This window comes from Puma concolor, chromosome B3, assembly GCF_028749965.1.
Source record: "Puma concolor isolate L17-30 chromosome B3, mPumCon1.1.hap2, whole genome shotgun sequence".
Classification (NCBI taxonomy): domain Eukaryota; kingdom Metazoa; phylum Chordata; class Mammalia; order Carnivora; family Felidae; genus Puma; species Puma concolor.
Window position 1 is genome coordinate 146,344,940 of NC_141672.1, and position 12,981 is coordinate 146,357,920.

General features: G+C 44.7%; 1 protein-coding gene across 3 annotated transcripts in view; it reads left to right on the forward strand.

Moving 5' to 3' along the window:
- ADAMTSL3 (ADAMTS like 3) overlaps positions 1-12,981 on the forward strand; it is a 353,901-nt gene that overhangs the window by 218,365 nt on the left and 122,555 nt on the right. For all 3 annotated transcript variants that reach the window (XM_086711720.1, XM_086711719.1, XM_086711721.1), the window contains 2 exons: positions 3,751-3,898; positions 5,516-5,600. In XM_086711720.1, the coding sequence (XP_086567846.1) occupies positions 3,751-3,898; positions 5,516-5,600 (233 nt within the window). The remainder of the gene's footprint in view (positions 1-3,750; positions 3,899-5,515; positions 5,601-12,981) is intronic.

Below are 12,981 nucleotides of genomic sequence, written 5' to 3' on the forward strand. Positions count from 1 at the left end.
GTTTGGCTCCCTCCCTCTCTAACTTTTTTTTTCCTTCCCCTCCCCCATGGTCTTCTGTTAAGTTTCTCAAGATCCACATAAGAGTGAAAACATAAGGTATCTGTCCTTTTCTGTGTGACTTATTTCACTTAGCATAACACTCTCCAGTTCCATCCACGTTGCTACAAAAGGCCATATTTCATTCTTTCTCATTGCCACGTAGTATTCCATTATGTATATAAACCACATCTTCTTTATCCATTTGTCAGTTGATGGACATTTAGGCTCTTTCCATCATTTGGCTATTGTTGAGAGTGCTGCTAGAAACATTGGGGTATGAGTGCCCCTTACGCATCAGCAGTCCTGTATCCCTTGGGTAAATTCCTAGCAGTGCTATTGCTGGGTCATAGGGTAGATCTATGTTTAATTTTTTGAGGAACCTCCACCCTGTTTTCCATAGTGGCTGCACCAGTTTGCATTCCCACCAACAGTGCAAGAGGGTTCCCATCTCTCCACATTCCTCTCCAGCATCTATAGTCTCCTGATTTGTTCATTTTAGCCACTCTGACTGGTGTGAGGTGGTATCTCAGTGAGGTTTTGATTTGTATTTCCCTTATGAGGAGCGACATTGAGCATCTTTTCATGTGCCTGTTGGCCATCTGGATGTCTTCTTTAGAGAAGTGTATTTATGTCTTCTGCCCATTTCTTTACTGGATTATTTGTTTTTTGGGTGTGGAGTTTGGTGAGTTCTTTATAGATTTTGGATACTAGCCCTTTGTCCGACATGTCATTTGCAAACATCTTTTCCCATTCTGTTGGTTGCCTTTTAGTCTTGTTGATTGTTTCCTTTGCAGTGCAGAAGCTTTTTATCTTCATGAGGTCCCAATAGTTCATTTTTGCTTTTAATTCCCTTGCCTTTGGGGATGTGTCAAGTAAGAAATTGCTACGGCTAAGGTCAGAGAGGTCTTTTCCTGTTTTCTCCTCTAGGGTTTTGATGGTTTCCTGTCTCTTTCAGTTGGAATCAATCCAGAAAATGAGGGTGGGTGGCTTAAAAAATTGTCCATTCCCAGAATGGGTTCAGACCTGGGTTCCACAATAATTTTATTCTTAGTTTTTACTGCTGGTTTCTTGTTCTGTTTTGTTTTGCACGTGCTTACCAGGAAAACTTGTTCACATTAGTAAACAGAACTGAGGCGGATTTTCTTACAGCAAGGCCATTCCATTCTTGAACTCCTGACATATGTGCCAAAAGTCACGCTGTGATCTATCATCAGAAATCAACATTTTTACCTCTATAACCTGCAGAGCTCATTTTTAGCTCTTAGAAGAGTCCCATCCATATGTTTTGTGTTGGCTTTAGAGCTTTCATACCACGACCCCACATCCTCATCAATATCGTGACTTTATCGTCACTCACAGTATCAAAAGGGGGGTCGCTAACCAAATCATCTCATTTACCTTTCTCAGCTCTTAATACTTTTCATTTGTTTGCAAACATCAAATACATTCTCAGTAATGAGAATTCGTTATCATTAAGGATATATTCCTCCTCCAAAGAGGAGTTCTGGAAATTGTAAATACCGACAGCATTATTAGGGTAAGTGTCCAGCTTCCCGGGGGGGAAGGGGGTGCTATGTGAGAGGAGACAATACTCCTTTGGATTGACCAGTCCTGGTGTGGTTATACCTTATCATCCATCGTACTGTTTTCTTTCTCTTTGGGCAGAGTTCTTGTTTCTTTCTTGGCCGATACGCAACAGCCTCTGACAGTCACATATATTTCAAGTTGATAAATCTTGGGGTAGGGGAATCGACTTCCCAGAAATAGGGTCTAATCTCAAACCTCACTCAGTTCATTAGAATATTTGTTCAATGGCAAGAGGAAATCAGATAGGTTTCCTGATAGCCTTTTTTTTTTAACTCCCTATTTTTAAAAACTCCAGTAGAGTTAACATAGTGTTATATTAGTTTCAGTTGTATGGTGGTTCAGTGGTTCCACATCACGACGAAGTGCACTCTTACTCCCTTTTCCTTATTTCATCCATCCCCTCCCCCCACCGCCCCTCTGGTAACCGTCTGTTTGGTCTCTGATGATACCTTCCCTTTTTGGAGAAGTGAGTATGTTAAAAAAGGCCTTCCTGTCCTGTGAAACTTGTCTGTGACCGTGTAGGAAACATCTACAGACTTAAGAAAGAGCCCTTGAGCTCGATGTGTCAGTGGCAAAGTCATGGTTTTGGCAACGAGAGGCTCCAGGATGGATCCGCTATGCCCCTTGGGAACTGTGTGACCTTGAGCAAGGTCCTTTGGTGGTGGGCTATTTCCTCATCTGTCGAATGGGAATGAGGCTACTGACCTGAAGGTGCGTTGGGACATGAGTAAGATAACCCCCGCAGGCCGCACCTGTTCATAGTGGATGTCCTAGGACTTTCAGCCCCTCCCTCGGATGGATCCCAGAATTGGGGAGGCCTGAAGTGTACACAGTTTGGACTTTGAAGAAGAAAGGATGCAAAATAAAAATATCAGGCACCTCAGAGAATTTTTACTTAGAATAAGCGAAGCAATTGCAAAATTTTAAAAAACTGACAATGACCCCCAACGTGAACTGTGAACTTTAGTTAAAACAATACAGCAGCATTGGTTCCTCCATTGTAATAATTGTACCACACTCACACAAGATGTCAGTAATAAGGGAGACTATGGGGGTGAGTGGGGGCAAAGCAGAACTCTGGACTGTCTGCTCAGTTTTTCTCTAAACATAAAATGGTCCTAAAAAATAAAGTCTATTAATTAAAAAAAAACACATACTTATACACATATGTACTCCCCAACGTATGTACATAAATTGAAATGATATCCGAGACTTTCATGACAGGAAAATATTCCATTTGTCAGTAAGAGAACCTTCCAAATCATAAATAAATAATTCAAGGAAAAAAATACAGCACAAACCATGAAAATTCAGACAAAATAGCAAAATGTTTATTTAGAAAAGTTTTTTTAATCTATTTATTTTTGAGAGAGTGAGACAGCATGAGCCAGGTCGGGGGGGTGGGGTGTGGGTACAGAGAGAGGGAGACACAGAATCCGAAGCAGGCTCCAGGCTCCGAGCTGTCAGCACAGAGCCTGACGCGGGGCTCAAACCCACGAGCCGTGAGACCCTGACCTGAGCCAAAGTCGGAGACTTAACCGACTGAGCCACTCAGGTGACTTGCAGAATGTTTTTATGAATTTTAACTGCTTGATATTTCTACAGTATTTTTCCTGAGCTTTGTGGCTGAATATGATGGCCTCTTCGTGTGATCGCAGTTTTGCAAGATCGATTTCTATAGACAGAATGGGAAGAAAATCCTTTAGTGTGACTGATCAGAATTTGATTTTTTAATTAATAGTTTAAAAAAGTTTCTTTTTCCCATGTTCTCAAGTTGTTTTGGATAATGTCATTACAAATTTAATCAAATTTGAGAAAACCTATATCAAGTCTCTTTCATATTGAACAGAAAATTTTCGGGTCATTTCAGTTTTTCTTGTGCTGTGGCCTCATCTGAAATACTTCTCAGGTTGAGAACTGGACAGAGACCTTGCAAAGGGAGGGGCCCTGAAACATAAGAATCAGAGAAAACCAGCTTCTATCCCCTTCTTTACATACTGTTTGTCTAATGGTCTTTTGTGTTTAATACGTAGATCAGGGGCTCTCCTTGGCTTGAGTCATTAATGCCTTTGTGGATCTCCTCGTGGACAAGAGTTTCACTGGCTTCTCGTTTCTTCTTTGAAGTGCACGGTGACTTGTGGCCGAGGGTTACGTTACCGCGTCGTTCTGTGTATCAACCACCGTGGGCAGCACGTTGGTGGCTGCAACCCACAGCTGAAGTTACACATCAAAGAAGAATGTATCATCCCCATCCCGTGCTACAAACCGAAAGGTAAGTTTGTGGTGCATGTTAAAGTTAAATCAAGTGGTGTTTTCCAGCTCTCATTCGAATATCGCAGGATTTACATTTCAACTTAACCGTCTTAGGAAAACTGTCTTACCGACAGATGGCAGTTAGACTGTCCACCAGGTAAAGAAGCTGGACCCACTTGATAAATTGATCTCGGGGGGGGGGGGGAAGCTGAGTGCTTATCGACTCAGTACGTTTAGAGTGGCTCCTATCTGTCTGGGCTTACACCAACATTACTCGCTGGACACGGAATAATCTGATGGAATCCCTGCTTTGGAGAAAAAGAAGGAGGATGAGGAGAAAGAGAAAGGGGAAAAGAAAAGGAGAAGGATAAAGAGAAAGAGGAGGAGGAAATTTCCCCCAGGGTTCTCGTTCTTTTTTCCCCCGCAGTATTTTGTACATACCTTACCCTGGAGTGTATGTCTCTTGAGGGAGGGACAACATCATCTTTATCGCGTGTCCTGGTGCCTACCTACCGTGGAGTAGGTGAAGACTTTTGGCTCCCAGTGCAGATCTCTGGATGCTTTTTGAATTTCTTCTATTATTCCTATTTGTTCCCCAGGAATGAGCAGAAATGGGTAGCATCCACGGGCAGGAAGTCTTGGCATCATCTCTCGGATACACAGTCCTTTCCATACATGGTTATTTCCATGTACTTGAGTGAGGTATTACCAACCCTTATGACAAGTATTTCCTTTCTGGAAATGGAAAAAGGATTATCCTCACTGGTTGGTCCCAAGAAGTCTTCCTTAGTCTTTTAGAAAGGATGGTACAATTCTCCTTCATTATTTCTCAGTTCATTATCCATACATAGAGCCTTATAGTCAACGCCGTTTCACAAATACTTATTTACTCTGTCCGCCCTTCAGAAAAGCCACGTGGTTGCCCCACGAGGTGCAAGTAATGGCTGTCTAACGTCGTCGGTGAAGTCTTTCCTCCTGCCTTGTGCACTTGATAGTTCTTTCACAGCCACCGCCTCAGGGTCTGTGATTTCCCTGAAGCAGCCCAAAATTTCCTTTCTCATTTCATAACCCAGTGCGTTCCTTTCTTCGTGTCTTGCGAGGCTTAAAAGCACAGAAAGGAGCACGCATCTCCCTCCCGTGTGACGGGTGTAATCGGCAATCAGCTCCCGCGACAACTACACCGATAAAAGTTTGAGTAAAACCTCCTCCCAGTTTTCTAAACATCTACGTTATTTGATTTTCTCCATTGATCTATCTTTATTCTTGGGCAAGGGGGATTTGTGGCAAAAGAGAGCAAGCTGATACGGTTGAAGTAAGAGCTTTAATATGTAAACAACAGAGATTGGTATTGGTTTATAGAAGGCATTTTTTTTTATATAAAAGGCATTTGTATGCTCACTTGGAGAACATCTTCAACTGTGCTATGGGATCATCTGGTTGCACTGGGATAATGTGTTAATGAAAACAATACACGACAGAAATGTTTGGTTCACTCCAGAAGCCGCTTCAGGTCCTGTGATAAAAGACTCCACTTTGCATTCGAAAAGCGTGACTGCTTTATTGATGAAACCTTTCGCAAATAACGATCATGTATCCGGCTGCTTTAAGCTTGTTGTTTGTGTTCCCTTTTTCTTAGAAAAAAGCCCAGTGGAAGCTAAATTACCGTGGCTGAAACAAGCCCAGGAACTAGAAGAGCCCAGAAGAGCAACCGAAGAACCATCGTGAGTACAGGGCCTTTTATGGCTGTAATCAGGGCATAGCCAGTTAACATGATCTATGTAATTTTTGTACTTATTGGAATACAATGATACATTTCAAATCCAAATGACCTGAATTTTCAGACTCTAGAGAGCTCGAGCTGGCTGGAAGTCTTCTTTATTTCACAATTCAGCAGTTCTACTTTGGCATTATCTGTGAGAAGCACATAAAAGAACAGTGTGTGTTAACTCAAAGCAGACCCAGTGGCCTGTTACAATTAAGAGATTGGGGGTAATTCCTAGATCTAGATTAACACGTATGATTTGACCAAGGACCATGACAACCTTGTACAGATCAATCAGTCATTCCATGGTTAAGTCATGGCCAACCTCTATAAAACCAATTTACTTGAAATGTATCAGGGTGGCCCACGTGATTATAAGAAGAAATCCTGGAGCCGCTGTGGGGAGGAGCAGTGGAAAGAATATGGCACTCTGCATCTTGGAGCCTAGAACCGCCACTTTGAACTGTGTGACCGTAGACAAGTCTTTAGTTTTTCTGCGTCTCACTCTCCTTACCTATGAAAGGAGCAGGCTGAACTCGATCTCTCCAGGGTCCATTCCTACTTAAAAATCTAATGACTTCTATCCACATGTGATTTGGCAAGTCTGGGGTGGAATGGTGTCAGTGGAAATGGAGAATTAGGAGTAAACCAGAGACACCTTCCGGAAGCCGAGGGTACGGACCTAAAGAGAGCAAGGAATCAAAGGCACCCTGAGATTTTTCGTCCAGGAGTCTAGAAGAGCAGCAGGACCAATGACAGACTCAAGTAATTGGACAGGACAGCTGAATCCCTGTCACATACGTGAAGTCTGTGGCGCTGACAGCCTGTTTGCCAAGGGGGCAATCCCTAGAGTGTTCTAGGAAAAGGGATCTCAATATGGCTGGTCTCCAGCTCAGAGCAGGTCTTTCTTCCTCAGCACCTTCAGCAACAGACAGAGCTCCCTGCATTGAGAGACAGCTCATCCTTCTGTTGAACCTCAGGAGTTATAGGCAAGATTTTTTTTGCCCCTGTTGAGCTAAATATACCTCCTTCAAATTTCGGATTTCTGAAACAGGAAAACAACCCACAAAAACCCACATCTATGCCCCATCCCACGTGACGGGTTTTCACAAATTTGAAGAAAGCTGGATCACAAGAGTGCAGCCTTTCCCGGGCTCATCACTCTTAGCGTTTTCCAGTGGTTTTCATGTGTTGTTTTGAGATCCCTTACCAACCTCATTGCTGTTTTCAGAACACGCTCATTTATCAATGTCCTTTCCAACTGGGGACCAGCCCAGTGAGCCCCTGAGGAATGTGGATTACTTCTCAAGAGAAGGCACCATGCCTCTAGCAATGCGGGCCAAGAAAACTGGCACATCCCACGTAGGAAATGCGCAAAGAGAACTTTTCCACGTGGACTACTGTCGGGCCTGGAAGTGAACCCAGTGGTTTCTTCTGAATGACCCCAGAGTAACTAACTGAAGAGAGAGGGGTTCTGGGCTCATGACTGAAGCTTGGTGATCTAGAGGAAGGGGGGGGGGGGCGGTCACAAGAAGTGGGTAATGCAGGAGAAGGAGTAATGAGAAGAGGAAGGAGGGGACACAAGGAAGGACCACAGTTGTAAAGACCAAGGCAGTATAGGGTTTAAGGAGAGTTGCAGATCTCATAGAAAGCCAAGGAGAAGCTATGTGGACTGAGGAAATACTATTTAGATGGACAAGAGTCTTTTCCAGTTAATGTTAGGGTAGGATCACTGAAAGGGTAGAGAAGTAATCATTGTAGAGATTTGAGAAACGGATTCCCAGTCAGAAGGAAGTGGATATTTGATGACTGAAGAACGAGTAAAGATTGGTAGTCAAGTTGATGGAAAGAAGTCGTTATATGTATGTTTGATTTTTAATTGTTTTTATTTGAAGCTAGGATGACCTTAAATATATTAACAAGGTAATAAGGATCGTACGCCAGTCAGTTAACATGTCTGCACCTCCCAACTGTACAAGAAGGATATTGGGCTCAGCGTTACTGGAACCTTCTCCCCACTCCAATCTCCTGTGATTCTGGAAGCGAAGGAAAGAGAGAGATTTGAGACACTCAAAAGGGAGTGTGGTTGTCATGCCGGGAAGGCTATAGAGTTGTCAGACTGGGGTGACACATCCTACCAGGTTCTTCTGTCCCCAGAACACAACGAGATCATGATGGCTACTCCTGTGTATCCTCTCTTGGCTAATGGGATTGCTGTCCAGTTCCCCAAACCGCAAGCTTGGAGTCATTCTTGCCTGTCTCTCATTCTTCCCTTATATGTCGTTAACCACCGGCTGTGCCAGTCATATCCACCAAAATCTGTCTCCATTCCAGCTCCTTCCCTCCCACCATCCTCTCCAGGTCCTGAACTCACCCTTCCAACAGCCTCCCGATTCGCTTCCCCCTCAGTCCCTTCGAACCTACCCATTCCACAGCTCTTGGACTAGACCAGCCAAGGCACAAATCTGATTCTTTCCTTCCAATGTTGCGAATACCCCAGAGGTTCCCCATCACCCAAATATTTACACTCGTTCACAAGGCCAACCAGACTTAGCAGGGGCCATCCCCCTTCCCGGCTCCTGGCCTCATCCCTAACCACTTTCTTGCTTTGCCTTGAGTGGGACGTTCCAGCCACATGGAGCTGCTGGTCGTGCCTGGCCTTCGTGAAGCTGCCACTCACGTCCACGCTCCCCTTGTACTAATTTTCTTATTTGAGTGTAGGTGACGCACTTTCATCAGAACCACTTGTGGTGCTACGTAATTGCAGATTTCTGGGCCCCGCGTGGCAGACGCTGGGGGGTGGGGCTTAGTCACTAGAACGTTTTCGGCTCTGCCAGATACCTTTTGGTGTGTGTGTGGTAAAACATGCATGACAAAATAGGTGCAAGGGATGAAGAGGTGCAAACTTCCAGCTATAAAATAAACAAGCCACGGGGATGAACAGGGAACAGAGTCCGTCGTCGTTCGTAACTTTGCGTGGTGACCGACAGTGCTGATGCCCATCATGGGCATCGTTTTCGTAACATGTAAAAATATCAGCCCGCCCTGATGCACTCCGGAAGCAGCTAGAATGTCGTATGTCAGCCGCACTTCAATTTTAAAAATTACCTCTTTAACCATTTCTAAGGGTACGGTTTAGCGGCCTTAAACTACACTGATGCCGTTGTGTGACCAGCCCCACCACCCACCTCCAGAACCGCTTCATCTCCCCCAACATACACTCTGTACCCGTTAAGTGCTAACTCCCCATATCCCCCTACTGCCCCCCCCCCCAGCCCCCAGCACCTCGATTCGACTTTCCGTCTCTATGAATCTGCCCCCAGCGTTTTTAGCAAGCACCCTAAGTGACTGGGGAGGGAGCATCCGAGTTTGGGAACCACTAGATCAGAGAGTCCGAAGGGTCCCTTTCAAGGTCTGAAAATCCCATCCATTTTCTCCTTTTCTAAATTTTTTATTTTTATTTATTTATGTTTAATGTTTATGATTTATCTATTTATTTATTTATTTATTTATCTATTTATTTATTTATTTATTTATCTATTTATTTATTTATTTATTTATTTTTGAGAGAGAGAGAGAGAGAGAGCTCAAACAGGGGAGGGGCAGAGAGAGAGGAAGGCACAGAATGAGAAACAGGCTCCAGGCTCTGAGCTGTCAGCACAGAGCCCGACGTGGGGCTCGAACCCACAAGCTGTGAGATCATGACCTGAGCAGAAATCAAGTCGGACACGCAGCCACCTGAGTCACCCAGGAACCCCCCCCTCCCTGCCCCGCCCCGGTCTACCGCCGTTCATTTTATTGGAAGGGGCAATACCATGTAAGCTCCAGGAGGTCTGGGCCTCGTATTCATTCCAAGCCTGCTTATCCATCAGTCACCCTGCCTTTGCTGGTGGTTCCCTCCTCCCCTGACTCCCTGAGCAGAGTTCATGTGCCCTTTCCTGCAGAAAGACCCCACTCGTGTCTCTCCAGCATGGAAGAATGAGCCTGCACGCACCTGTTCCCGGCCTCCTCCCCACTTCCTCTCTCTCTCTCTGTCTCTCCCTCCCTCCCTCCCTCCCTCCCTCCCTCCCACCCTCTGTGGTCGCTATGCAATTTTCCTTTATAATTCACGCTGCTGGCAGGTTCTGGTGTGTTCCTGGCTGTCTAGTGCGAAGTTTATAGTTTCCTCCCTCCCACCACTTCTGACTCCGTCCATTCCCTCCATTTCCAAACAGGACCGCAGCATACCTCAGCTTCCAGTTCATCCCTTTATAACCGCTGTCCTTTGTGGTTTGGGGATGCTCCCTTGTTGACAACGGAGGGGAAGGCGAACGCAGCTATGTTTCAGATCCCTCGAGCAAAGCCTGCCAAACCCTCCTGGAGAAGATAAATATTTCTGCCTCTGTGGTTTCCCGTGGCCTGGGCTCTGAATTTACACAGGGAGCGGATGTTCTAAAGCTTTATTTATTTATTTTTTTAATTAGGAAAATAAAAATTACAGCTTATAAAGCTAAGCCAGGGAACTACAGTTTTGACCTTCTTAGCTTTCCGCTGGGGAACGTGTTGACAGTCGATACGGTTATCCTTGTTCTCAAAGGCCTTCCCGGGAGGCCTGCGACTTTCTTTGGGGTTCGCGATGCTTCCGCAGCTGGGTCGCCCCATTCTCCCATTTTTCATAGACGGAAACCAAGGAAACAGGGCGGGTTTGGAGCGCTTTGGGTGTTTTCCTCGCTGCTGTGTTCGCGTCTCCATTTGTGGAAGCTGTATCTGCTACCATCAAAGTATGTCTTCTTTGAGACATCTGGTTTTCCTGCAAGAGCAGTAACGGCTAATACTGAGGACATCGTTTGTGCCAGGTGCCTATGTGGTGGGTTAGCTCACTTAATTCCAACAATGTCCCCACGAAGAAGTGTAATTATTACCCTCACTTTAGCAGTGAAGAAAGCAAGGCACAGAAGAGGTTAGGGAATTGCCCAGCCCTTCAGGGCTGTTAAGTGGTAGACGGTGATTCTCTGGCACGTGATTTTAGGAAGCGCTTTAGTTTTGCCTTACGTGACCTGAATTCAAGCTGCGCGCATCCGTAGGTTGGTCCGAGGACCTGCCTTCAGGACCTACCCGAACTTGAGATGGTCTTGAGATGCACACGGGCATCAGAAGAGCCGCACGTCAAGTACGTGGGATCGTGTGCAGGCCGGCTGGCCACGCCTGGATGCTGACGTCCGGAGTGTGGGGAGGGGCCGGTGGGGGAGAGAGGCTGGTAATGGCAGCAAGGATACAGCGGGGAGCTTAAGCACGTCTTGGAAAACTTCTCGGTTCACTAAGGAACTGGGACTTCGTTTGGAGAAAGTGGGAGGTTTTCACAAGTGAGGCCATCATGATTACACCCTATTTTATTTATTTATTTTTAAATTTTATTTAAATCCAGATTCGTTAACATATAGTGTAATAATGGTTTCAGGAATAGGATTTAGTGATTCATCGCTTACATACAACACCCAGTGCGCGTCCCAACAAGTGCCCTCCTTGATGTCATCATCTGTCTAGCCCATCCCCCACACCCAACACCCCTTGAGCAACCTTCAGTTTGTTTTCTGGATTTAAGAGTCACTTATGGTTTGCCTCCCTCTCTGTTTTCTTCTTAGTTTTCCTTTCCTTCTGTGTTCATCGGTGGTGTTTCTTAAATTCCACGTGTGAGTGAAATCATATGGTATCTGTCTTTCTCTGACTGACTTACTTCACTTAGCATAATACACTCTAGTTCCATCCATGTTGTTGCTAATGGCAAGATTGCATTCTTTTTTTAATGTTTATTTATTTAATGTTTATTTTCATTTATTTCATTTTATGTTCATTTATTTCAGTTTATGTTCATTTATTTAATGTTTACTTATTTTGAGAGAGAGTCAGAGAGTGTGAGTGGAAGAGGGACAGAGAGACACAGAATCCGAAGCAGGCTCCAGGCTCTGAGCTGTCAGCTCAGAGCCTGATGTGGGGCTTGAACCCATGAACCATGAGATCATGACCTGAGCTGAAGTTGGACGCTTAACCGACTGAGCCACCCAGGTGCCCCACAAGATTTCATTCTTTTTGATGGCTGAGTAATATTCCATTTGTGTATGTATGTGTGTATACATGTGTGTGTGTGTGTGCACACGCACCGTATCTTCCTTATCCGTTCACCATCATGATTACATTTTAGAAAGATCTTTCTGGCTGTCTGCAACTTGTTTCTAATCATTCACTATGATAAAATAGGAACTGTGGAAAATGTCAAATTACACATCTCTGTGTAGACTGGACACATTTGTTGGGGTGGAATTTCTGGGCCAGGAGGCACATCGAAGGCATTGAATTTCTTTGGTCAAATTGCATTTCCGAAATTCAGTACTGATTTGCCATCCAAAGCAGTCCTGAAGCCCACCCTCTTTCCCACACGTCCGTCAAAATGAGGAAGTTTCCTTTTTTAAAAAAAAAAAAATGCTATTTTCTAGTACAGTTGACTCTTGAACAACATGGGTTTGAACTATGTGGGTCGACTTACATGTGGATGTTTGCAGTGTGGCACTGTAAATGTATTTTTTTCTTATGATTTTCTTTCCTTTTCTTTTTTTTTTTTTAGAGAGAGAGAACACACATGTGTGCACACACATGCATGAGCAGGGAAGGGACAGAGGGAGATGGAGAGAGAATCCCAAACCAGCACAGAGCCCAGTGTGGGGCTTGATCCCAGACCATGAAATCATGACCTGAGCTGAAATTAAGACACGGATGCTTAACTGACTAAGGCACTCAGGCGCCCCCCCCTTATGATTTTTTTAATAGCATTTCTTTCCTGTAGCTTACTTTATTGTGAGAAGACAGTATATAATACATAGGACATATAAAATATGTGTAATTGACTGTTTACGTTATGGGTAGGGGTCCATTGGTTAAGTGTTTGGGGAGTGAGAAGTTGTATGTCGATTTTTGACTGTAGGCAGGGGGATGAGGAGAGGGTCAGTGTCCCTAACACCCGAGTTGTTCAAGGGTCAGCTGTATTTTCTTTTTAATTTTTTTTTAACGTTTATTTATTCTTGAGATAGAGACAGAGCATGAGTGGGGGAGGGGCAGAGAGAGAGAGAGAGAGAGAGAGAGGGAGAGAGAGAGAGGGAGAGGGAGACACAGAATCCGAAGCAGGCTGCAGGCTCCGAGCCATCAGCACAGAGCCTGATGCGGGGCTCGAACCAACGGACCGCGAGATCATGACCTGAGCCGAAGTCGGACGCTCAACCGACTAAGCCCCCCAGGCGCCCCAAGGGTCAGCTGTATTTTTTAAAAAAAATTTTTTTTAATGTTTATTTATTTTTGAGAGACAGAGACAG